Here is a 27,865-nt window from a genome sequence, read left to right on the forward strand (position 1 = left end):
AATTCAAAAGCACTTGGTTCTATTGGAAAGGTAAAAAAAAAGAAATAAAGATCATGCATATAATCTTTGGACATGACTTCTTTTCAAAACATATTATTTATTCTAAAATGTTTAGTCTCTTCTCACCTTGTGTGGAGGGAAGCACTAGGAAGAGAAACAGAAGATAGAATATGATGAAGAAAATTTGAAAACTAAAACAGCTTTGCTTTAAGCAAAAGAAATCACAATATGGAACGAGACATTTTTGCTTTTATCTCTATTTAAAGAAAATACAATACAAATAGAAACTTGAGTTCTGTGCAGTTTGTTTGATGTTACAATCCTAAAGCCATTCCTATTACACAGGACGTATCTACTACACAGCAGAAAATCAATTGTTAATGTAGTTTAAAACACAGGTTACTCTTGCTGCCTGCTCTGCAGGCCAGCTCTAGTACGATGTATAAAAGTTGAAAGATTTGACCTTTGTGGGATTTGTAACATTACTCCACTGAGTGAGGCGTCTTTTTGGTTTGGGTTCATCTCCATGTTGATTCACTGATTTTATTAACATATTATATGTTATGCAAATGAATGTGTTAAAGCATGTATGTAAAAACATAAAAAAAAAAGAAATGCATCACTTAACTGGTACCATGAAGGATATGTTGTGTGTGAGTGCCACCGTAATGTGCTGCTGTTTACTATAAGTTGTGTGTATAACCGCCGGACAAACCTGGAAGCTAAATAGCGATAGTGTAATGTTGTGATTCCGGGACATATTGGCTAGAATATTGAAAGAAGTGTGGAAACTGATACCATCATCGTTTGTACAGTGGCAGAGTTGGACATCAGAAGTGGTGGAAATCAGTGTTGTGGGGTTATGATCTAACACACACTTACAAAACGTTCATGCTCTCATCTATAAACACATTCTTTCCCGCGGACGAGCTGGGCTCTACTTCTTCCTATAGTTTCCGAGCTGGACAGCAGAGCGCTCATTGACACAGCGGAAGGTGACCGGCTGAACTTCCCAATAAGGTACAGGGTTGCTGAACAGGCTGATCCCGGCGTACATGGCCTTCTTGGTGTTGAAGCCAGGAGGGCAGAAGTCATCTGTTCCCACAGCAGCAATCTTATTGGCATGGAGATAGACCACCTGGAGAAGGGATTGAAATAATTACAACATGTGGTTTGTAAATGAGACGGGTCCAGCTATTATTTAGGTTTCTGATGTAAAAAATTAAAAATAATGACATGTCTCAAAACGAGGTAAGGTAAACATTCCTAATCCTCCACCTATACTAATCATACATTCCTGGGGCTCCATGAAGTACTTAATGGACGAGAAGACGAGCAGTGTCCACAAAGGCATCTGTCAGTTAACTATTCTGCCCATGTGGTTCTCAAATTATATAATCTTGTGTGGACTAAGTCTAGATTGTGAGAGAGGGTTGCAAGAGCTCCCAAGAAGGCTACCATTGAAATTAAAGCATGCTTGCGCAGTATAATGAGAAAGAGACTGCACAAGTTTAACTTCCAGGCTCCATAAGAAAACACAAATCGAGGTTATGCAGACAAAGAAAATGATTTCTGTTAGGATATTTTTGGGTAAATGAGTCTAACCTTTAAATATCTTTAAACTATAACTAAGGAGCTCAACCAGATGTGACATTGCTGGAAAAGAGTTTTTCTATTAACTGTAGAGCCTAAAGGCTGGTTTATACTTCGAAACTGGGTCGTCAGCGTAGGTGTAGCAGTGAATTTAGAGACGTTCCCGCTCCCTCGGCAAACACTCTGCTGCACCTCTCCCAAATTGTAGGTGACCACAGACAGTGCTGCAGACAGGAGGCCTCGGATTGGTCAAATCTACATCCGCTTTAATCATGCATATTTCCTGTTTCGTACCTTGCTGGCTTGTTTTGTTTGTATGACCGCTATTGCGGGAGCCGACTTCTGAAGTGGGACCACCTAGAAGAGCGAGGTGCACGAGAAAGCTGGGATCCTTTTTCTACCTGGATACCAGCCCTTTTTCGTCATTGTCCCTCTGTTGTTGCACAAACTTGTCCCCACTTCCTCACCGCCTCGGCCGTATCTAGACCCAAAACTAGTTTGTGAGTGTCTCTCTTGCGTTTTGGCGTAGAATAACATTGCGCCGACCACGCTTAATTATTGAGCATAAATTTAAATATAAATAAATCTGCATCATACCTGCGACTACCTCACTGTAACACACTGCTGCGGGAGTATAACCAGCCCTTAAGGCTGGAAGTATTATGGTTTGGGGAACTTCTTTTGAACTGACCACCTGTCTCTTAGATACTTTACCATCAATTCTGATGGCTATCAGATATCGCCTTGTAGTGTTTTTCTGCAATTCAAATGCTCTTTAAAAAATATATGAAAAAAACATAAAAAAAGTAAGAAATCAATAAGTGTGTTTAATTTAAAAGAACAGAATATTTAATGAAGGTTCTATTTGTTCATGAGAGAATTTAACTGCACTTTGGTCTATTAATATGCTCTCAAGGGAGCACTTTGTCCGACGAAACCTTATTTAGGTATTTATAACTCCAAACATTTCCCAAACCAGTGTGTACCTGGATGTATTTGTGGTCAGGCAGGCCAGGGGGAACACTGGTCAGAGCATTATTGTCAAGGTGCAGCTCTCTCAGATGTGGTACATTAGCTAGAGTGCCGTTTTCCACAGAGCTGATCTCATTGTAGCTCAGACCGAGCCTGAAAGAAAAATAAGCAAAGAGGTGAGTCATGTCTGGAAGAACACAAGACAAGGGAACACATCCTGCAAAATTGGCTAAATAAAGCAAAATTGGAAAATTGTGAGCTTCTGGCTGCAAAAATCGAAGTTAGACAATACAGACAGAAAAAGCTGCTGTAGGGAAATCTTCTTTATCATTCACATGCTGCTTTAAATCATCTCTCACTTTTTAGCATCACTCGAGTGATGCAAGAAAGTGTATAAGCAAGCAAGACTTTATGCATTAGTCCTTCCAAAAACTACTGTCCCATTAATACAACGATCTGCTACATCTGGCTAGTTCACAGCGAGTCTGCAAAGAAGGCTGTAAAGAGAAGCATAATTCTTATTACTTGGCCAGATGCTTCAGGCCTTTCAGGCTGCTGGATGTCACCTTGGTGATCTTGTTTCCATCCAAGTGAAGCTCAGACAGAGAGCTAGGCAGACCTGCCAACCCACGGAAGAAAGGATTACCATCAAACAAGGGTTGAGGACTTCAAGCATCATAATGTAACTGTTCAATCTGATCACTTGTTATGGACTCCGTTCACAGCACATTCCCACTAAAAGAGCTTTGTGGTTTTCATCAAAAGAAAGAAACTAAATACATGAACATTTTTTTATGAATTTTATGCAACTACGATAAATAAATCAACTGCGAGTGCGTCTCTGAACGCTTCATGTCTGTCCTGGAAGTGATTTTCAAAATTAGTGAATCTAAGCCGCACATATTTGTGTTTCTCGGAAATTGTGTTTTTAATCCTTCACAGCTGGATTAAACTTGAAGTATTGGAGCAAAGATGAAATGTGTTGTTTGAAGTACAAGGTACATTAACCCATTGAAGTATTTTTTCCATACATAGCCAATTGGTCTGGATCTTTACTTTAGAAACTGGTTCAGTTTGAAAATCGGGTTTGAAGCCTTTAATGACTTTGTTCTTAGTCAGCATAAATTCTGGACCTGGCAACTAATTCTGTCAGCTTGAAAACATCACAAATCATCTTGTTTGTTTGCCTGCTTAACTTTCTTGAACTGAGCTTATCCAAATATCTTGTTCAAAAGAAAAATATATAATAAGTTGCAATATATCATATTAAAAAAGAAGAATTTTAGTACAACTATTATAATTTTTGTTATACTATTTACATTATATGCATCCCATATTTATTTTCCAGGTTTTGAAACAACATTAAGCAAAAGATTTCAAGAAAACGGAATGTTACTTGTTATCAGTATCTGGCCCATGGCTTAGCAAATACCTCCCTGTTTGTTGCTTAACAAAATTTCTCTTTTGATATAATCTATGAAACAGAGATTCTTTCACACGAGATGATAATGTCATTTGCAATAATCCTGAGATCCATTTCATTTGGATCTTTCCATTAACCTTAAAGCATTTGCCTTTCTATCTTCTTGTTATTAAATAAAGCAAGATGAGGATCGTTACCTTTGGGAATCTCTGTGATGTTAGTATCTGCAATTCGAATGTAAGAGACCCTTTTCAGGTCAGAGAAAGCTCCAGCCTCCACTCCTGCGCTCTTCAAAGGGTTAGACCCAAGTTCTGAAATATCGAGGATCAATGTATTAACAAGGTATTCTGTCATCCTTTTATATTTCTGTAAACATAAAAGGTCACTCAAATTTTTTATGTTTTAATGAGAAGCTTGCTTCACCAAGACATATATATTTTGAGCCTTTAGATTTCTATTTTCAGCAGTACTGAAAACTGCAACATGCTGCAGGCACATATGATTTAAATTATAATAATTCAATATCATTTCAATTCATACCCATCACAATGACTTGCGACATGCCCTGGAAGGAGGACTTTTTTATCTTGGTGATCTCATTCTCGTGGATGCGGAGCTCCTGCAGGCTCTTGGGCATATTAGCTGGCATTTCCTTTAGCATGTTCTTGGACAGGTAGAGGCGCTGCAGCTTGGTCAGAGGGCTGAAAGCTTTAGGGTGGATAGTGGTGATCTTGTTGTTCACAAGGAACAGAGCCTATGTGTAGAAATAGCAGGAAAATCAATTAGTAGAATTCATACATAATTACAATTTCCAGAAATATGCCGTTACCAAAGTGGATCAAAACAAACAAAAGGTAAGGTGGAGTAGAATGAAAAGACCTTTAAAAATAAAAACTGTAGAAAAATGTATTAATTTGTGTTTTTTAACTTCTTAACAAGTTGTTATTTATACAGAAATTCTCCAATACAAGTAAGAGGGTGTAGTGTTAGGTATAATTTTGTTTCTGGTTAAAGGAACAGAAATTTTACAACTTGCAACAAATAGAGGGACAGGAGTTAGAAAATATAATCTATAGGTTCATCAAGTAAACTGTTTCTTTTGATATGTAATAGTAATATTATAGATCTGTGATCTGATTGGCTTAAATCAGAAAGGAAAGTTTCTGACCTGCTTCAAAAAGTAGCCAGATGATATGCTGATCTCAGGGCTATTTTCTTTTAAATCTTTGATTGATTGACTATTGATCTCACAGAAACTCACTGAATGGCTAACCGAAGGGCGTACAATCCTGATCCTGAAGGACCCCTCAAAGGCTACAGTCCCATCCAACTATCGGCCCATAATCTGCCTCTCCACAATGTGCAAGCTCATGCCCGGGATAATATCAGCTAAGATAAGGGGCACATGGATCAATACGTGAGCGCAGCTCAGAAGGGAATTGCCAAAAGTACCAGAGGAGCCAAACACCAACTCCTGGTAGACAGAACAGTTGCTCAAGACTGCAGAACCCGAAACACTAACCTAAGCACTGCCTCCTAACCATGCACGGAAGGTACCACCCCAAATCCAGTACCCTGAGACTGTTTGCCAGCTGCAAGGAGGGAGGCTGAGAACTAATGAGCGTAAGAGCCACTATCCAGGATGAAACATCCAAGATCCATAAGTACATCAAGGACAAGGCTCCAACAGACAAGGCTCCAACATCCTCACTGAATGTCTCAGACAATGGGGAACAGGAGTTGAGGTGCAAGAGACTCCGTTATTGGAGGACAAGCCCCTACACGGGATGTACCACGAAACATAATCGAAGTGGCAGATATCAGGAAATCCTACCAACGTCTAGACAAAGCTGGACTGAAGGACAGCACAGAGACACTCATCATGGCTGTACAGGAGCAGGCCCTAAGCACCAGAGCAATAGAGGCCCAGATCTACCACACGAGACAAGACCCCAGGTGCAGACTGTGCAAAGAGGCCCCTGAGACAATCAAGAACATAACTGCAGGGTGGAAGATGCTGGAAGGGAAAGCTCACATGGAGCGCCATAACCAAGTGGCTGGAATAGTAAACAGGAACATCTGTGCAGTGTATGGGCTGGAAACCCCAATGACAAAGACATCTCCAAAAGTGGTAGAGAATGATCAAGCCAAGATCCTGTGGGACTTCCAGATACAGATGGACCGAATGGTAACAACAAACCAACCGGACATTGTGGTGGTGGACAAAAAGCAGAGGAAAGCCGTTGTGGTTGACATAGCAATACCAAGTGACCGCAACATCAGGAAAAAAGAACATGAAAAACTGGAGAAATACCAGGGGCTCAGAGAAGAGCTAGACAAAACCTGGAATGTCAAGGCATCAGTGGTACTCGTGGACATTGGGGCACTGACCCCCAAACTTGAAGAGTGGTTACAGCAGATCCCTGGAAATACACGAAGAGTGCAGTTCTAGGAAAAGCAAAGATACTGCGGAGAACCCTCAAGCTCCCAGGCCTCTGGTAGAGGACCCGAGCTTGGAGGAAAAAGGGGGGAAGACCACCTGAATCTGAATCCAGAGTGCAGCCCAATACAGAAACGACCTTTCTACGTTTGTTTTTTGTTGAGTTCCAGTAATTATGGAGGACAGAAGATCAACAGAACCTGATCACAAGAAGTCAGGGGTGTTTGGTTGTCAAATTCCTCCTATGCAACCAGGTGCCCATCCATTAAAAGCACCCAATGCCAGGGCAAGGCAGTGTAATCGCTTTAACAGCTGAGGGCTATGTGAGAACTTTAAAGGTTTTGTCAGAAGCCTGGCAACAGCATTCTGAACAACCTGCACCCATAGATGTGATATTCAGATTATTATTGATCAAACTGAAACCTTGACTTTCACTCTCATATAAATCATTTGGCCCTATTTGGATAAAATAATAGATATATTGGTATTTGTGGTCCTTTTGTGTTGGCTGAAGAAAATCAGCAGTTTAACTGTAGATGACATTTTACACCCAAAAAGGTAAAAGTAGCAGCTTTTTACAGTAACAAAAATGCTTTAAGTAATGATAGATATGAAATTAAAAAAGTGAACTGAAACTGAATCTCCATTCATTGTTCTTGTTTTAGTGCAAGGTAATGCTATAGCAGCAGCAGCACAGCCAGCCACTACAGGAAGTTAGAAAGGACTTTAAAATTGCCACATAACTTGGCCATAGAGGTTTCCATATTTTCTGCTATTCATTTTTGTTTGATATAAAGGCAAATGCTTACGTAGGCATCTATTACAGTGAGTGTGATCAGTGGTCTTAAGAATATGAGCCACTAAAGCTGGAGTTATGAAGAACATTTCAATTTTCAATTTTGTATTTATCAACAATCACATTCTAAAATTCTCCATTGACGATAATTAAGTATGGTAATTAGCCCTGATCCAGTTTAAATGAGACAAAGCATAGCCAGCCAAAACCATGATGACTTACCCTGAGTTTGTGCATGGCAGACATTTAGTTTTGTTATTTCTTCAAACAGTTCTTATGAGATCAAATTATGTTTGCAGATAAAAAGTATGCAGTGTTCTGTAATCTTTGACTGCAGAGAATACTCTAGATTGTAGAATTTAAGTTAATGAATTATTTAATAGTTTCAAGGGAAAAAAGGTATAACCTTTGTTTATCACACTGTGTATGCCAAATGTATTTCTTATTTTTTTACAGGTTGCCATTCATCATTTAAGAACAGCTTGGATAAAAACTGAATTGAAATGTTGCTCAAAATGTAAAGGAGTAATATAAAATAAATTCACCTAAATTTTCAAATCAGAACAACTCGTATATATAAATAGTCCCACCCCCCCACTCCTTCATCAGCTTCAGGGAGCGTTCTGCAGTTTGCCAAGTCAAGTGAGATGAGGCCCGCTACATGTAGATTTAGGTGTAGGCAATTCAGTCACAGTGAGTGTTTATGCAAATACTTTTGAAGGATGTCAATGCTTCCTGGTTGTGTTGGGACTATGGCTGTATCTGAATGTCCGTCCTAACCCCTCAGTCACTAAAAAGAGTGGAGGCTATATAGTGGAGTTTATAGTTTACGCAGTTAACAGATCATTCCGACAGATGATCACTAACTTTCGTAGCTGTAGGCCACAGCGGGCCACTATGACAAGAAAATCCAATTATACTTTATGTATATATATCTGCCCGTCTAGTAACCATGGATGATCACTACTTTTCAAGGTGCATTGTGGGAAATTTTGAGTCCACTACTTTTTCATCTACTAGACGTTCTGACATTAATCTAAAATGGCGTAGACACTATATAGAGCCCAATATAGTGATTAGGGCGGACTTTCGGACACAGCCTATTTCTTGCTAGCTTTCATGTTTGCAGGCTATTGCACTTTTGCTGGCTCGAAATCCGAAATGCTGTGCTCTGTTGTGGCAATCCTGGGATTTTTTTTTCTTATGACTGACTTGGGACCACACTTCATCACACTGTACCTCAAGGTTTGAATTGAGGAAAATTTGACCAACACATTAGCCCCATTTACACTACGCTCTGAAAACTGATCGGTGCCGAGCTTGGATCGGTTAACCGTGCTGAGCTCAGTTCCTTACGACCATTTACAGACCATGATAGCACGATTCCTCACCTCCTAGTGACGATCTACGGTACTACTGCTCTCTAGAGGTAAACAAGCAAATCAACATGGTGGTGGATAGTCAAGTGAAGATAGCAGCCTTAGGTGAATTTACTTGACAGAGTCGGCTTTTGAGAAGTGGATAGAACAAATGATAGTCTAATCAGGGCCTACAGATGCAGGAATAAACAACAGATGTTGAGATTCATCACACTGCTAAGCAGAATCATCACTGGAAATCATGTGGCATGGCCCTACTGATAAACTAATACCATGTTGGCCTGGTTTAGTTGTGTCTCGCGTGGTCCAGTTCAGTTTTGAGTGCCATTTCCACTCAGTTATTTCGGTTACCGTGCTCAAACTGGTCCTGGTGCAGTTTCAAAGGTATAGCGTAAATGGGGTTATTGTCAATGGAGAGAACTGATTGCTTACAGGGAATGTTCTTCTTGATGGATAACAAATGAGAATGATTTGGATTTAATTTAAAGTACATTTCTTTGTTATTGCTCCTTTAAATTAACACTCCAATTTGCACAACAATAGTTATGTTAGAACTTGTACTGTGCAACACAGTGAATCAACACAAACTATTTAGAAATGAGACCTTATAAATGCATGTGAATGTCAATTACGTGTAATCCTTTAAGGTGCTTGAAGTCATTCTCCTTGATCTCAGTAATCTTGTTGTTCTGGAGGTCCACCAAGGAGGCATCTTCTGGAATGTCTGCAGGTACTTCCCTCAAACCTGATGGAGAATTTCAAAAGAGAAATGGAGAAAGAAGATGTCTTGTTTAGGGTTTTGAATAACTTTGACCTCAAAGGAATTTATTATCTATTTATGTGTACATAAATCAGTTCAAACACACAAATTGCAGAGTTTTTTTTAAACCATTTTTATTTGTTAGTGTGTTTGTGCATTCACAAGCACATGAGAATCTATCTTGCCTCACTCCCGCTTCAACTGTTTGAGACCCAGCCAAGCCTTTCACTTATAGCAGGATTAAGTTTTAAGAAATGGAATAGCTGTGAGGAAAGCAAAGACCACGCAAAAATAAAATTTTATATTTGAAAGAACTACATGCAAGTGCAAATTGTGGTTTCTCATGACGCCTGTAGCTTAAGACATTTGCTTCCATATTTTTCTTTTCATCGGCCAAATCAGCTTGGAAAGTTGAATGTTGCTCAATGTCCTTCTCATCCTGAACTGATTTGAAGAGAGCAGACCAGACTGATAATGTGAAGAGATAAACTCAGAGGGCTAAACATTATCAATTTGATTTGCCAGGCAACAAAACATAAGGGTTGATAGAAAAGTAGAAGGATTTTTTAGGAATTTCTTCAAATCGTTCAGCTTGCATGTTAAACTGGTTCTACTGTATTTTGTGTCAGTTACCAATTCAAAGATTAAGCTTGGAGTTCCTCAAGGCTCCATTCTTGTGTTGCTTTTATTCACTATGCTGAAAGGAGCATTTAGATACTAAATGAATGTAAAATGTATAAAAGTTAAAACCATACAGAGTGCGCTAGAAACCCATGAACTCATAAAAAAGGAGTGCGTTTTTTATTTCTAGAGGATTACATTATTGTAATGGTGTCTTTAAATGTGCCTAGAAAACCATCCAAAATGAACAAAATTTAATACCAACATCGGAAAAGTAGCTCATTATAAAATACTTTAAATTACACTATTGGCTCTCTGTAATGGAAGAGATTTAAAGTAGGGCTGGGCTATATGTTGAATATACTCAATGTATCTCAAGTTTTCCTCTGTGCAATGGCTGTGCAATTACTTTATTGTACACATTTTTATAGCAGGTTTGATTTATTCACTCATTGAATTTAATTTACTGTGAGTTCAGTTTCTGCCACATGCTATAAATGCATCACACGCTCCTCCTCCAAACCAGAAAGTGGACCCAGGACCCAGGTGAGTTGGTTCCAAAGAGAAAACAGTGCTGGATCAATAATATGGCATAGGTTTGGATTTTACAAGAATGATGTTGAACAAAATGCGGTAATTTGCAAAACTGCCGAAAAACTATTGCCCCAAAAAGTAGCAGTACCACAAATTTATTCCACCACCTAAAATCATCCAGTGCAAAATGAAGAGTGTCGTAAAAGAACACAAAAAAGCTCCTTTTTATTTCAGGTTTATTTTGTGTCAGATTTTTCCTTGGTGTTCCTTCTGGCCACTAAAAGCTCTAATGTTGCAATATTGCAATTTGTGAAAAACGTCTATGTGTAGCTGATGGTTAAAAAGTGGTTAAAGTAAAACATTTCAAATAAATTTTGAATTGGGAATACATTTAAAAAAAAAACTGACATGTTGATTGGACATATACCAATGCAACTTTAGGCACGAAGTGACCAATAAATGTGTTTTTCAATGTTATTTGATCATATCACGATATATATCGTGTATCATGATATAGCTCAAAGATATCGCCCACCCCTAATTTCAAGGTCTTGATATGGCTATAAATCGCTAAACGTTCATAGGATTAATGACATAATAACGTTGTCATCTAGACCACTTGGGTTTAAAGGACTGGAGGAATCAGTTTTGTTTCAAAGCTTTCAATCAGATTTGGTACCAACTCCCGCAAAAACTGAGGTGTTTTCTAATGATTTTTTCTTTATCTTTTAAATAACCCTGTGTGTGAGTAGTTCTATACAAACATGTACCTTGACTTGACTCTTAAGCTTTCTCAATTTCAGCTTATTCTCTCATGAATATTTACCTCAAAGAAAGAAATACTGGGAATGTTTCTTTTAGTCTGTTAAGTTTTCATAACAGTGGCTTTCCAGAGTGCCTAAATAACCATTTTTTTGTGCTTGGAGGCACATATGGTGGAAATTGACCATAAAACAAATTTCCTTCAGAGTATATAAGGACCTGCATATCTGTAAAGAAAAGTCACACAAAACTGTTATACTTGGCATTCAGTGACAGAAAATCACATCTGTTTTTAAAGTCCTAAAATCTGGTGGAAGGAACTGTTTTTGAAACCTTGACCAAGACAGGAGATGTGTCTCAGTGCGTTCAAAACATATTTTTAAAGTGGGGAGTTTATTTTTCCAGAGAAGTGTCATATAATAAACTGTTTAACAATGAACAACTCACTTTGTATCTCTGGTCTACCTTACTTTGGCTTAAAAAACGTGTGATGACTACAGACAGACATTGCTTCCAAATAGTTTTTTCCCCCCCGTCAGCTTTCTCAGTTTGACAGCGAATGATCCAGAACCCATCACAGCTGTTTGTGGTCAGTGCTGTCATCACAGTACTGTTTCATATTTTACCTCTGTGCTTGCAAGCCTTTGTTCTTCCAGAAAAACACACTGCAGCTCAGAATTCTTCGTACATTCACATCACTATGAAAATACACCATAGTACTACCTGTGCTATTTTCTTTGTTCATTATTTTAGAATTATTATTTTTTCCCATTTGTTTTTTTTTTCTTTGTGATTAGGCTAAACAAGTAGATCACCATTAAAGTTTCCAAAAGAATGTTTGGATTTTTAATGCATGCATCAATTTCTTGAAGTTTATTTACAGATTCATAGTGATCAAACAGTGACACTATTAATTTTGAATGTTTTCTTGTCTGCCTCTCATATATTGTAGCAAAACATCTTGTCCCGGTTTTTAGCGATAGTTGAAAAGAGCAGTCATATGTATCCATCAATAAGTCAAGAGCCAGGAATGCATTTCTAAGGCTTTTGTTCTTCAGCAAATTACAGTGAGAGTCATTATTAACAAACTGAGAAAAATAGAAAAATAATAAACTGCCCAATAAGTGCAAAACCTACAAAAATTACTGCAAGAGCATATTAATGAATCATCTAAGGTTACAAGAAATCTAGAACATATCTTAAGCACAGTAGAGTGTTCCACAATAATAAAGAGATTGATCAAAATGATATCCACTGGATGGGTTTAAACACCTTCCAACCAAAACAAATAAATAAAGAAAATATTATGTGGTTTATCATGTGGTGAGAAACCACCAAGCCTATTGATGAAACTGTTAATTCTGCTCAAATCCAAAGACTAGGGAACAATGTCTAGCTGTCAGTTTTTATACATTAAACACCAGCACTCTTGGAGTTTTACTATGGTCCATAGAGCTAAAGAACAGCAGTACATCTACGTCTGCATGGCTAAAATGCAAAGTGAAGATCTTTGAAGCAGTCTAATCTGTCTGTCCTTAATAGATTGATTGATTGAGACTGAATCAAAGAAACGCTGTATAGAGGTATAGGTTTTAGGTTTTTGAGGCAAGTATTTCTCTCACTTGGCCAAGTCAGATGGGATAGTTTATTTTCTTTGAAAAAGGAAATCATAATTTTCACTTTGTTTCTGCTTGGATTAGATTTCTATGATGTAAAAAATGTGTTTGGGGATCTCTTTTTTTAGGGGTTGTTGGATGTTTTGGCTAAATATTAAACTAACCTAAAAGATTCAAAGATATATACAACTTAGAATTTTTTTACTAAGACTAGGTGAATCAGTGTCTGAATATTTGCAATTTTTGTTTGAATATTTCTCTTAGACTTAATCACACTACCCACATGACCTTAACCTTTAGTATTAAAATGATGAGCAGAGCGAAGTCGTCTATATGGCCTGAGCTGCTGTGAGTTTGTGCGGTGATTTTTATTCCTTCATGTTTCAGTCTGGAAATGAGTTTGTGTTGATGCCAAGAGAAGCAGATGGGGGTTCAGGGACAGCAATGCTTGTGTAGTTATGTACAATCTAGGCAATTTGATGTCTTTGTGGGATCAAGCCAAATATATGTGACCGTTATTGACACAAGCTGTCTTTATCTTGAACATTTGACACATATGCTCTTATGAATGTAGATTTAGTTATCTTATTATTTACATTCTGTTTGATCCCGTGAATCCAAAACATCTCCTGTCTGTATCCTTCTGTTTTACTTCATCCTCACAGAAACGTCTCTGGGCTCACCTCCCTTCTTTTTTATCTGCTCTCTTGAAGAATGCCCCTCCCTTTTCAAACAACGTAAGAGCCAAAAAAGATATCTAATCTTACTGCTTGGCTTATCCTTTTTATGTTACAAGCAAGAAGAGACTTCAGTTTCTCAGACAGTATTTGCAGAGATTACTCAAACTGTTGTATATTCTATACATCAGATTAAACTAACATAGCAGATGAGTTTCAAACACTAAAGACACTATTTGAAAAAAGTGTTTATGTTGAAGTTTAAAAAAGTGCACAAAGTAATTGTAAAGTAAGCTTTACACTGAGAAACTCATCTTTAAGGGGTTGTTCAGGACTTTCCAAACTGGAGAGAAGCTTTAATCTTCCCCAATGTTTAAGAAAACAAATTTCCCAGAAAGAGCAGATCATGCATTTGTTACAGGAAGTGAAGCAAGACTCAGAGCATCTGTAAGTGATTAACATATCAACACATGGCCTCATGTCCTCTAGAGAGGTTTGCAGTAATGTGTAACACAATACGCCCCTTAAATGACCGAGCAAGGTTTGGGTGGGTGGGTGGGTGGGTCTGTCGGGGGTTTGTGACTTATATGGCTTTTAAAACATGAATTTAACTCAGTCACATTTCAGTAAAACAACTGCAGCTGTCTGTCTGACCCCAGGACCTGGTTCATTAAATTCAGCGTACTATGATTTTTTAAATTTTTTTAAGAATGAAATCCAAGATGGTTGGAGAAAATGAACATGAGAACTCTTAAAAAACTTTCACAGATTTAAAGAATAAAATGCAGACTTTTTCCCAAGATGTCTTTATATCCTGGGGTTTTTCACCCTGGAATTAAAAGCAGCTTTCCCATCAATATGTCGGTTGATAGCTGATAAATGTCTTCACTCTGGAGGATTGTAGGAGTGTGTGTGGCAAATTCTGATTTCATTGGATTACATGAATTAACCCTCGCTGTTTTGACAGTGCAGTGGTGGCACATAATAGTCTGAAATTACGGTAAACCTATCCCATTTGAAAGTCCTTACACAACTTTGTTGTGGACATAATAAACATATTTCCTCCCAAACAACAGAGGTAGGTTGTTTTTTTCTATGTCTGTGGTTTTTGATTTTAGTTAGAATCGAAAGAAAAAAGACATCCGTAGGGGTTCATGTTTCTTAAAGCTATAGTGGAGGATTTTCACAAATTTTTGAAAAAAACCTTTGCTTTCCACTTTAAAAAAAAATGCACATGCACAACCCTGTACCCGCTCCTGAGGGGAACGCCTATTAAACGCGTGCGAGAGCATGCATGAGCCCATTTCTGCTCATGCATGCTCTATTTAAAAGTTGCTGTTTGCATCGCTCATACAAGTTCACTTTCCAAAAGAAGATTTGCAGTTTTCCACTATGTCAGACTGACCACCAGTAAATGAAAATGGGGACGGGTACATAGGACAGACTTACGTAAACATATCACCAGAATGATTGACAATTAGGAGGACCACTTATTTTAATGATCAACCCAGAAAAAGAACATCCTCCACTATGCCTTTAATGTGTTTCTGGCAAATCTTGTATTTTGCTGTTTTTAAGTTTGAGCCATCAAAGTAATATCAAAATGTAAATTAATATGTCTTTAACCATTGATTGCATTATCCTATAAGAGGTTGACCCCCGAGGGCCCTAATCAGTGCATGTTGTTATTGCATGTATACAATTTGACAGTGCTGTCAAAAGTACACACATTTTTTACTTTAGAAGATTAGATTCTGCAGTTTAGAGTTCAGTTCAACTTAACCTCTTTACTCAAGTAAATGTGAAAAAGTATGTGCTCCAAAAACTACTTAAAGTATAAAACTATTAAGTAAGCTTAAAAAAAACAGCCAGATGCCACTATATGAATTGAAAGCTAAATTTTTCGACTATACTGAAAAATTCTTTTAGATAGGTCCAAGGATGAGGGAGGTCTTGTCTTGTCTGACCTTTCAGACATTTCAACATCTTTTTCTGAATCCGACATTGTAGCATGGCATAGACAATTCACGTTTGCAGTTTGAAGAACACCTGCTTGCTTCTGATGATTGCCTTTAATTAGCCAATGAGTGTTTGCGTTTTATGACTCATCCAATTAAACTAGTTTTCACTAGATGTGGATGGAGCCAATGATCTGCATTGGATGGCATGAAATAAATATTTATCAACATTAAGCTGAAGCCAAGAGTAACGAGTAACATTTGTTTTAAAGATGCAAGGAATATAAAGTACAGATACTTGTGTGAAAATGTAATGAGTAGAAGTCAGAAGTGGGAAGAAAAATAACTACCGGGGTAAAGTATAGATACCTGAAAAAAGTACTTCAGTAGAGTAACAAAGTATCTGTACTTTGTTACTGACACCTGACACCTTTGATAATATTATTGATCCAGAAATGGTCATGCAATTTGAACAATTTACATATCTGAGAATTACACTGTAATATTTAGACATGGCTGTTACATTTTATTACTTACTTTGAGCTTAAAACACTGTAAAACTTTACTCTTTAAGATTTTGTTTTTGTTAAGGTTAATTTCCTGGTAACAAGGTGAAGGATTGCAACATTTTCTTCAGCTCAGATATTATGATGCCGCATAATATGCCACAGTGCAGGCTGGATTGACTGTGAGAGGTGTAATTTTGTGTGAACATCATGCAAAACTGTTTCTGTTTTATGCAAGCCATCATTTGGAGGTGTGCTGTTTTACCAAGGTCAGAGCACTGGACCACACGTAGATGACACTGGCATCTGAATGGGCACTTTGGTCCTACAGGATCGCTACGGGGGGTTTCCCCAACCGGTATGCCTGATCCAGCATCATCCTCCATCATGAAGTCTAGGAATCCGGTTTGATGGAAGGGCAGAGCCCAGCAAGCAGTGATCAGGAGCAAAAAGAGACAGGCGGTCCTCATGGTGCTGCTTGCAGAGAGCCTATAACAACACAATAGAAATAATTTGTTACAAAACAAATCTACTATTTGGATAAATGTTTCATTTTATATTTTTAGCTGCAGTGATATTAAGAAAATAAAAATTTCAGAAGATTAATGATGAGGGTTTTAGAATTAAAGTTTGGTCAAATGTTGGTTTGTTTTTGGTAAAAGGTGAAAGGTCATACTCAGTTTGATTTGCCTTATTACTCTACATAATAACTAACCTGATTGTATTATACATGCAAGTCAGAAACAGGAGGCATTTGTTAGTTTTGATTGTGCAACTAGTAGCATTAACACTCCTTGTACTGCGTTTCCCCCGTCCTATGGGTTATAAAATCCCTGCTTTACTAAACCTTCAAAATAAAGCAGCACAATTGAATTTTAAATGCCAAGTCTATTTTCACTGATACAATGATTTACCATTCATCACAAAAAATAAATGCCTCAGTTTCCCCATTATAGAAATATTGCATTTATTAACCTGCTCAGTGTCTTTTGACAGGATAGATTTTTATTCAGATTGAGGCAGTTTTTCTTCTTATGTAGATGAAATTGGGCATTTTCCTCCTCGTATTTTTCTAACGATACTTCTTCCTCCTCTGAATAAGAGTTTTTTTGCTGGTCATTTGAAATAATCTTTTTCTAGAACCTATTTAAACATTCTTCCCTGGCTGCAACAGTGAGGATTTGATGTATCATCTGCAGCAACTTTAAAGAATAGCAGTACTGTTACATTTTAATCATGTGAACCTGTACTTTCCAGGTCTTTTTTTGCCCTTTGTAGGATGGGAATCTACACATCCTGATATTCTTTACGTTTCTGCATTTTGTTAGAGAAACATTGGTGTAGGATGCAGAAGTTTGTCTTACAAATGAAGGTCCACCAGTAAATGGCTTTGGCATCCCCTGACTTGAAAACTTACTACATAGGTAGAGGCCATGTGCCACCTATAGATACCATTTATCTACTTATAGTGCCATCTGCTTGGCTTTTATACTGTATTGTACAGTATAAAAGCCAGGTAATTGTACAGGCAATGTATTCTGCTGGCGAAGATCGTATGTCTTGTAATTTATTTTTTGGCTTTTCATAAATCTGTACAGAATTGAAACATTTTCACATAATAGTAGTGCATTGGTGACTGTCTGTTAAAAAAATATGTGAGTATAAATGTAACATTTTCACTTTTTCTCATGTTGCAGTAAATCCTGAAAAATATAATCAAATTTTGAGTTGTAAAAATAAGATTTAGGTAGTTTTTTCTCTGCCTTTAAGCTCTGTTTTAGGTCATTATGACCCGAATACAAAAGAAACAGAATGCACAAAAGGATTTTCAACTTTAACTGCAGAACGCTGAGCTAAAATGAAGGTCTAATTTGTTATTGGGTCTTGTTCAAGTGAAATGACATTGACAATGTGTCCTTTTGGTTGCTCTCATATTCAAGAACCGTCACAGCAAGTCCTTACAACTTGCTCACATGGAGGGCAGAGTTTTTACACCATATGCCATTCCAGTCACAATGAGGGTTTAAACCCAGGTGCCCCTTAAACCTTAAACCACTTCAGCATTAGGGACTGCAACTAAAATGACAGTGTACGTGTCAGTATGCATTTATTTAACAACATACTGTAGAAAAATATGGTTTAGAGATAGCTAGACTTAAGTATTCTCATTCAAGGTTTAATATAGTCAGAGAAAATAAACTAGATCACTTTTTTTATTTTTTTTCTAAAGGTATCTTTCCTAAAAAACACCATAAAGACAACAAACAACAAAACACACAAAAAGCCTATATTTCCTCCATTGTATAGGAAGCAAATTGTCAGTGTGGCATTGGCCAGCATAAAACTTTCATGGAATGAAACACTTAAATGGTTTTGTGCTGGAAAAGCCTTTTTTTCTTTCCTTTTTTAATTTTTAACAAAAATAAGTTTCATATTTTAAAGCAGGCATCCCCAAAGTCGGTCCTGCAGATTTTAGAGGTGTCCCTGCTCCAGCACAGCTGATTTACATTGATAGTTGATTAATAGGCTTTTGTTGAACTGCAATCATCAGAATCAGCTGTGCTAAAGCAGAGAAACCTCTAAAACCTGCAGGACAGCGGCCCTCTTGGACCGACTTCGGGAATGCCTGCATTAAAGGTAAAGTGGATGATCTGCAGGCTTTGAGTTCTTGGGGATTATATTATCTATTGGTTATCCCAGACACCAACCTAACGCCGTTATGTGCTCACATTCCTTGCGAGTTTAACGTGTGCTGCGCATGCAAACGTCTATTATTTATGCATGCAGTTAGCCCCGGCTCGAGCCAGTCATTGAAGCTCCACCGCTCTCACTGTTTACTTTTTAAATGTACTTCTCTTTGATTGCAGTTGGTTCATTAGTTTGGATGTATTGCTTGGTTAGCTAGCCTGTATTCAGCTTCTTCACACTTATGCTGCTCATAAACAACAGTTCAAAGTAGGGTTGTTTCTTTAGTTCCCCCAACATAGCAACTGTGTTTTTAATGGCAGGAAATATCTCAAATAGCCAAATTAGTTTTTCTTTTAACCAGCTGACCGGCAGTGCCACCCAGCTGGTGGGGTATGGTGGCAAAAGATCATTACATTTAATGCAGGAACAGTATGATGGGAATTTTTAGATGATTTAAAATCATAGCTGTTTAAAACAAATTGTATAAATTAATGTCTTATCAACCATTGCTTATTCTCTCAAGATTCAACAAGTACACCTTATATGGGTCTCATATTGTAAAACATTTTCGTTGTAATTTATACAACAGACTTATTAACAGCTCCTCAAAACAATAAGTTATCTTAATAGCTTCCTTACACCAGATGTTTTAAGGATTTAATAAATTGTAAAAACACCTAAAAGCAGCAAAAACTCAAAGACCTAGCTGTAAAGGAAAGAGTTATTTCCAAGATATACTAGAAAGACTGAATATACTGTTTTTGTAAAGGAAGATCATCATTAAGTCATTAATTCATTTTGATGTTGGTACTTTCTAATGCTTTGCATGTTTTACTGACATCACCAAAGCATTGATGCTCAAAGGATAAACCCCATGGACACTTGTTTATTCAACTAAACTGTAAATCTAACCGATTTCTAGACTAAGCATCCTTCTGACTCTACCAATAACAGTTAAACATTTACTGAACTTAACTGACTCATTAAAAAAAACCAAATATATAATTTATGTGATTTGTTTTTTTTTTTACTAAACATCTTTGTACAGTAAGGCCCAACACTGATAACAGAACTAACTGCTGCTGCAACATCTGCATTAACTTTTACAGGGATACACAGGGGATGTATTGCAGGAAATTGCATGGCTGTAACTGTATACCGCTGTTCCACGTTTTCTCATCCAGTAATAAATCAAAGATTGTTTCTCTGCCAAGCATTTTATATTAGTAGTGTGTGTCAAATGCATCAGAGAACATCAATTTACTGTGGAAGTAGAAGGCAATGGTAAATTCATACTTTCTTGTCTATTTCTAAACTCCACCACAACTAAGATGACACATGCGAACGTTGTATTGAAGTCATACACACGGCAGACACACAATGTCTCAACTTTTTTCAGCAGCTACACACACCCACGTAGAGTAGATCCTATTTCTTTCACACAGTAAAAAAAACAAAAAAAAAGGAATAAAGAAAATGCTAGTTAGAAGCTGAAAGCACTTGCATGCAAAGCGGTGCCACAATAATTGAAGGGCGGATTTGAGCCACAGCTGCAGTGGACCTTGACCCAAACATGATCGGGAAGAGGAAACCTGCCCAAGACCAGCATTTGGTCACGGCCTAAAAGAAACTCTCAGTCAATTCAAATGATCTGTGAGAATAATGTTCCTTCGAGCTTTTCTGTCTTGCGAGTGCATGCTATTTTTATTAAATTACTTAATATATCTAATGTTCTTTAATAGATTTTTAAGCATAACATATGTGTAGCAGATATTTTGCTATAAAATATCATGTGTTTGCTTTGTGTCAATATTAAAGGTTTTTGTGTTGATGACCTAAGCATATAATATGAGGTTTCTGTTCATTTTTGATAAAGTAATCAGCATCAGCAATTTCATTATAGAGTTATCTTCTTCGACTTATCATCAGCTCTTATTTGCAGAATTGTTTGAATGTAGTTATATCGTTTGGTTTTTCAACCTGAAATATGACAGCCATTCTATTAGATTTAAGTTTAGACTTTGACTAGGTCACTCCAAAACCTAAACTCTGTTTGAATTGTCATAGTTAGTGTGTCAGGTGATCCTGAGGTATCTCTATAGTTATGCTGTTATAGATTTATACTGCTGGAGAACATAGGGACTACTTTTAATCATTCTGCTTTATTCTATCTCTATTCTCCCAACTATGTTTTTCTTGCTTAAGCTCAATAGCACTGGGTCTTTAGCGTTATAAGGGCTTTAACTACAGCTGTGGACCAATTGTACATTGAAATCACCCACACTTCTCCTGTTTGTCCTAAATAATTTTCTTCTGTTTCTCCTTAGTTGTACTACATGGAAACCTCAAAATTGAGATTAACTTTATAACCCCTCCCTATGGAGATGGTTACTTTTAAGCTCCTAGTAACTTTTATTTAATGCCTTTCTTTCTTTATACATGAGTTTAAAAAACTGTGAGATGGATGGAAAACACTGACAATCGTTAATGCAGGTTAGGGTTACGTCAGGTCATGCATTGGAATCAGAGCTGAGAAAGGCTCTACTCCAACAGTAATTATAGTTTCTCTCCACAAAAGCCAGTACTTTATCAAACTGTATAGCTTCAGTTTGTGGAAGTTTGGAGTCACTTCCATTTCAGTGTCTTTGTCTCCTGTTTTGGGTGTATGCATGCGAAAAAAGAGGTTAAAGCTGTTAAAAACGACTTTCATTCGCATGAATCTGGAATTATGTGTCATGCTTTAATTGAGGAGAAAAGTTTTCCAAGCAATTGGAAACATGGCATACTCCAGTTCCAAAGCAAGGACTTTTTTACAGTTGTAACAGGCCGACTTGGCGATGTTCAATTCTCATATCTAAGAAAATCCGATAGTTCAGTCCAACCAAAACTTTGTCAAGAGACTTGGCAGCAGTGCTCTGTTTTCTATCTTTAAATGTTTATAGCATCGCAGGGTCAAATGGAGCGTGTAGCTTACTGTATATTTCATCTTTGGGATGCCTAATTGGGAGCAGACACAATTGCTACACATAGCTATGTCTCTTTGCTATCAAAATCAAGCTTGCCAAAGCAACTACATCAGCTCTGTCATTGAGCTTTAAAAATTGTAAAACATTAACATCTGGCTACTTCTGCAAAGACAGATATTCTGCTGCAGTTCTGCTTGATAGAAACGCCAGCACTCTCAAAATAACAGCAATTTGATTGCTGGAATAATGAACCATAGATCCTCGCTTTAACCTTGGGCCACAAGCATATAAACAGATATACACAAAAAAATGTTTATTGGTGCTCTGTTACAAATATTTTTCCACGTTTCTTGCCATCATTCTGTCAAATGCTTTCAACAAACATTTCGACAAACAGACAAGAAAATGCACCATTAGTCTTAATGGTTTCAGCTTTCTTGCAAAAATCTGAAGTCTGAGGAATCTTGTTGGAACTCATTATATGATAACATAATGATTGTGACAAACAATAACAACATTATAGAAAATTACTGTTGAAAATTACTGGGATTATTTTTTGGAACAAAATGTAAAAACCATATCACAATATGCAAGCCCAGCTTAAGCAGATTTGATTGCTAGGATTATTGGTATGAGTATGATTGTCAAAACTTTCCTGTTTTCCAGGAAGACAAAGAAGAGCCAAAATGGAAAGCTTTAGATAAGTGTTCAGACCCTGAAACATGGTCTTAAGATACAATCAGCTGAAATGAGTTGTTGGACAAGTATACTCAGCCTTAGCAATAGGGTGAGTTGGTAAGTTATTCAGAGGGAAGAATCTAGATGATGCCTAACTTTGGGAGTTTTCAAGCACGTTCCTCTGGAAGATCAGGATAGTCCCAACTTAAGTACTATGTATCCCTTGTAGCCCGAGAATTGCCCGAATTAACCCAGAATGAATTGGAAAGGGTTCATTCAAAGGAGACAGATAGGCATATTCACTCCAGAGAATAAATGGCTTGATGGATAAATGTGAAATTATCTGATCAAGTAATTTGGAAACCAAATCTTAGCTTCAAGAAAAGATTTGCAAAAATTGCAATTTGTTCAATAAATTGCAACAGAGATTAGAATACCAAACATAGCAAAAATCCATTGCATTTAGAGCTTTCCCAGGTGGATTAAGCTGGACTGAATGTATGAAGACAATACAAGAGACAACCTGCTGTGCCCCCAGACGGGAGTTTCCTCATTACCAGTCAACTCACACATGTCCACTAAACTTGGAAAAGGACCAAGAAAACTTCTTTCCTCCATGTTTTATGCTTCCTGGCAAAGGTTGTGCTTGTGTACTGAGCTCAGTGCAAGGTTAGAGCAACATAGTGTATAGTGGTTCTTAAAGGTTTTAGACCAAGTACCACCTTGGAAAGCTTATAGCCGTCTAAGAGCTTCTATTTCTGACTGATATCAAACATCCTGTTGTACAATATAATCTTTTCTAGGATAAAATGCAGTTGATTTGATTTGAAACAGTTTATGTCTCGTCTTCAAAGGGGCAAAGCATCCAAATGGGAACATATTAATACAATAGCAAAACTCTTACAAGGTTCTTATACTGTGTATTATTATGATCACAATTAATCAAAGTCAGGTCTTTGCTTCATTTTAGACTAACTTGTTGCATGTAGCTTGTCTGGTTTGTCCTTCAGCATGCTTGGTTACAAGAATTTAATTGACAAATCTTGAGTACCATTATTGTTTCCATTGTAAGGGCTACTTTGCATGGTGGTAAAATAGGAATGGATCAAAGAAAACTGATATCTTGCTAGATTTAGTATTTTTGGGCTTAAAATGTATCCTCTATGCATAGGAAATCCAAATACCTGTTGTAAGTGTACTATGGGATATTATGTTTTTGTATCCCTACAACTGCAACTACCAGCTACTTTAAGTAAAAGACTGCATATTTTTTATGTAAATCTGGAAAAATCATACATTAGTGCATCTTATTTTTATTTAATGAACCTTGGTTTTTCCAAACCCACCATGTTTTGGTTAACACTGAAATACATTGCATTTTCTGCAATGGAGAGGATGGCTAAAAAAAATTACTTGTTTTCTGAAGTCAAACCAAAGCTCTATGTTTGTTAAGCAGGCAAAATTCAAACAGAGATGAAAACAGTATAATGCACTTCAGCTAACTTTTCAGTTAGTCAGCATGAGCAAAATGTGAGTTATTGAAGACTAGCTGTATTTGTCATCAATATTTTGAGGAAAATTGGTATCCTTGGGCTTTTAAGATATTCAATGTAAACACAGATCAGGCATCCTCAAAGTCGGCTACATTGTAAAAGTATCATGTTGAGATATATGTCACACATTTCACACAATGTAACCAGATATAAAATGTGTTTTTCTCTTTCTACCTGTCTGATTTTGTCTAATGTTACATTTTCCTGTTGCTAGCTGAGTTGGGTCATAAAATGAATGGGGGCTCCTCCGGGATTTGAAACCTGAGAGGCTCACACCCAAAGCAATAGTCATTACCCTTGACAAAAAAAAAAAAAAAAATGGCACTAATCGCTGCTTTCTGTAAGAGGATTTGTATAGTTAGAGTTGTACTTTTATTTACAGGCGATATTAGAGTCTTTTTACGTCATGTTTCAGTTTGATCAGTTTGATGAACACTAAAGACAAAACAAGGCAGAAGATGACAAATAGTTGAATACCACTTGAATACACAATTTTTAAGCATGAGATCAAAAGCCATGCTGAAGTTACAAACAAAATGCTACTGTTTTTCTCTCAGCTGCGATGCATCATTTATTTTATGACTTCCCAGAAAAAAGGGGTGGAGGGGTACATTTCCTGTGATGGGAGCCACCTTGTCTGGGTTCCCTTCTTCTCCTCCTTTTTCCTGTATCTCTCATCTCTCCCTTCACAATCTCCTAGGTTAGGCCACAGCATTACTAATGATTTCCAGATAGAAAGCCTGCAGAGTTTTCATGATGGGAAGAAGTAATTATCCTTTCTTTACTTGATTCTTTTTCTCCTTTGCTGCAGAAGCCTTTCCTTGAAATGTTCAGGCTTGGAAGATCAGTATGATCCCTGACTTTGTGAACTCAAAAATCAAGCAAATAAAAGAAAAAAAACATTCAAAACATAAACTACCAACTTCAACTTAGTGCACTACCTCCCCTTTTCCTTCTAACTCCCTAAAGGCCTGCATTTGAATCTGCAGAGTGTCTGTCAGCAATTAATCATTGTGAAGTATTTACTGGGCCACAGGACATTTAAAACATGTGAGGCCCTTTTAGTCTGTCAGCAAATGACCGTGAGTTCCCCTCCCACGTGGTTCCCTAAACATATCATTTCGACTGTCTTCTGAGGAGTCAGAGGTCTTCACTGCTGAAATGTTTCTGCTAGGCGAAGGATTGTGTATCTAGTTGAGGCTAAAGGCAGAAATATAAAATCAATGAAGTTGGTTTAAGTAAAACCCAACAGTATAGAAAGACTCAAATTCAAATAAAGTACTATTTGGTTTAATCATTTCCACAAAAATAGTTTTTATGTTTATTATATAATGACAGTTGGTGCACAGTTATCCATCTAAAAAGCATGGCCAATGGCTTCAAGTCCTAACTTGATACAATCCCAACTCTTGCTGTAGTCCCTCATCCTGAACCAGCAATTTTGCTAATTGTTAATTGTTCTTATTAAAGCATGTGGAGCAAGTTATTCCAACTCTGGAAGTTTAATAGTGATGAGTGAATCAGCCTGATCTTCAAGAGCTGCTTTCATTTATAGAGACCTAAAAGCACTCAGCCAATGAACCCCACTGGACCACCAAGATCAGTGTGATCCCATCCTAGAGCCAACAGCTATAACTGAAAGATCATTATGGGACTTCTACAGTAAGACATGCCTGAGAGATAGCCAGTGGCTAAACCACATTTCAACTGTTTTGTGTGAAAAACCGTCAGCCTGCCATCATACCTCAATCTCATTATCAGTCTGCACTGCACAGACGTGGAACAACCTTCCCTCCCTTTTCTTCTCCTCCCCTTTCTTCTCTGTGCCCTTTTTTCTTAATTTTTTTTTTAAGTTTTCTGACCCTCAAAACTTTGGCCATGCAGAAGGGTAAAGCTTGCATTGCTGCATTAGCAAAGTAAGACAGGGAAATTAGTTTCTCTGCAGCTCATTTGATGAGAAAACTTCTTTTTGCTCTTTTTGACCTGGAAAAATTAAGTCCAGATGGAAAAAAAAAACAGCTTGTGTGTACAAGTATTGGGGCCTTGCCTTTTCTAACTTTTCCATTTGCTCATTTTTATTGCTTTGAGTTTTTTTTCTCTAGTACATTATTTCTGTCTTTTCTTTTAGCTTTTATTTAAATGAGTGCTATTTTGAAGCCATGTTGCCTTTCTAAGTTTTAATCTATTCACTCCAGCTGAAACACGTTGCATTTGTTTCCCCTTGTTGGAAAAAAAGATCTAATGAGTTAGCAGAGAGTTGTGCAGAGGCTTGCCGGGAAGCCTTCAGACGTCTCTTTGATAGAGGAAGCTGTACATTATAGGATTAATGGCACTGTGTGTTGCCAGGTAAAAAAAAAAAACTTTCTTCATTTCCTCTTCAAAGTCACCTACTTTTAAGTTGCCCCCTCTGGCCATTTACAAATATGTTTTTGCTGAAAAGAAACGGGCTGTAATATCAAATTACCAGCTGAAATGATAAGTTTGGAGAGTAAATGCAAGAAATTTTCATTTTAAAGCTTTGGACAGCTGCATAATCAGGTTAAAAATACACAGAATCCTCTTAGCTTTTTTGCCCCTGTATTTGTCTTTATGATTCATTAATTTAAAAAAAATTATCCAATATTGTGATTCTGATTCCAGTGCTTACTTGAAATCAACCACGTGTAATGCCAACACACTCAAAAGAAATCACTCACTCTGTAAACCCCAAAGCCTCATATGAGTCTATAATGTGTATACTTTAAAAACAATCGAGAGGCCAGGGGAATTCAGTTCTGCCAGAGAAGTTGGGTACCAGTCTGATCAGCCCTACCACACCCCCTTCCTACAGCAACTGCTCTTTTCTTCACTGGTTTAGTCCTGTATGCAGATTGAACTGATTAAGGAGTCTCCTCACATATGAGGAGTGCTGTGAGAACAGGACTTGGCAATATAACTGGAATATAACAACACAAGAGTAGATGAAGAAACAATGTAATGCTTGTAAATGATTAAGAAACATGCATACACTGTAAATCACCTTAGTTTTAAGACATTTTAAGATGCTGCAATTATCTAAAGAGAGCAATCTATTGAGTTGAAAAAAATCTTTTTAGCATTATTATTATTATCCATGAATTTCCTTTTTCCCAGCCATAGAGGAGTAAACCTACCTGTTCTCAGTGGAAGCCACGCAAGTGGAGTTGAAGCCGGTGAGATGAGCTTGACTTCCAAAATGAGACTACGATGTGGCTGACGGGGCCTGTGGGGGTTGTTTGAATCGGAGAGCATGCAGCCAAAATCAAGCAGGTGTGCTCTCTCTCACAACAGGGGGAGGAGAGAAAAACGGCGAGGAGGGAGAAGAGAGCGAACGGGACAGGAGGGAGAGGAGAGAGACAGAGGGAGGGTGGGGTCCGATCAACAGTTCCTCTCAGGACCGAGACAATTGGTGGAGAACTTCCCCTCCGTTCCCGCTGCTTGGAGCCAAAAACAGCTGGAAGGACAGAAGAGAAGGGAAAAATAGAAGGGCTGTGGGAGAGGAAAGGAGACGGGGAGAGTGAGGGAAGGAAGGAAGGCAGAAGTGGAAGAAAAAGTGGCAGAGAGCTGAAGTTTAGGGTTTTAAGCGGCCACCTTTGAGTGACATCTGGTAATGATAGGTCTTGAGGAGCTGTGCAGGCAGCAGTGCACACAAACTCTCCTTCTTTCTCTGTCATGGCATCTTATTCATTTGCATTCATCCTTGATATGAATGACATCAAAGTAAAACTGAAACACACATAAAAAAGAAACATTTAACTAAAAACTGAAATTAATTACTGCTTTAAACACATCACCCACTGAATCACTCTGCATCTCTTGATTAATTTAGTTTAGGCTCCTCCAGGGAATCTGAGAGAGTCTAATTGAAATTTATGGCCTAAACAAAGTACAATGAACGATGGAATTTAGGAAGAAATTTCATATT

General features: G+C 37.6%; 1 protein-coding gene across 1 annotated transcript; it reads right to left on the reverse strand.

Moving 5' to 3' along the window:
* dcn (decorin) lies at positions 1-27,387 on the reverse strand. The gene is made up of 8 exons (XM_015400892.1): positions 27,075-27,387; positions 16,303-16,526; positions 9,236-9,348; positions 4,529-4,742; positions 4,186-4,299; positions 3,091-3,184; positions 2,580-2,718; positions 1-1,138 (listed from the first exon to the last, which is right to left on the reverse strand). Exons 2-8 carry the CDS (start codon positions 16,505-16,507, stop codon positions 938-940), a joined length of 1,080 nt encoding a protein of 359 aa, XP_015256378.1. The 5' UTR covers positions 16,508-16,526; positions 27,075-27,387; the 3' UTR covers positions 1-937.
* Positions 27,388-27,865: the final 478 nt, after the last annotated feature.

This window comes from Cyprinodon variegatus, unplaced genomic scaffold (assembly GCF_000732505.1).
Source record: "Cyprinodon variegatus isolate N-32 unplaced genomic scaffold, C_variegatus-1.0 Scaffold1159, whole genome shotgun sequence".
Lineage (NCBI taxonomy): Eukaryota > Metazoa > Chordata > Actinopteri > Cyprinodontiformes > Cyprinodontidae > Cyprinodon > Cyprinodon variegatus.

Coding starts and splice junctions, on each gene's coding strand:
- dcn (XM_015400892.1), bottom strand. CDS start 16,507: ATGAGGACCGCCTGTCTCTTTTTGCTCCTGATCACTGCTTGCTGGGCT. Junction 2,719..3,090: donor GGCCTGAAGCATCTGGCCAA/GTAATAAGAATT, acceptor TTTTTCTTTCAG/GCTCGGTCTGAGCTACAATG. Junction 1,139..2,579: donor CTGACCACAAATACATCCAG/GTACACACTGGT, acceptor TCCCTTCTCCAG/GTGGTCTATCTCCATGCCAA.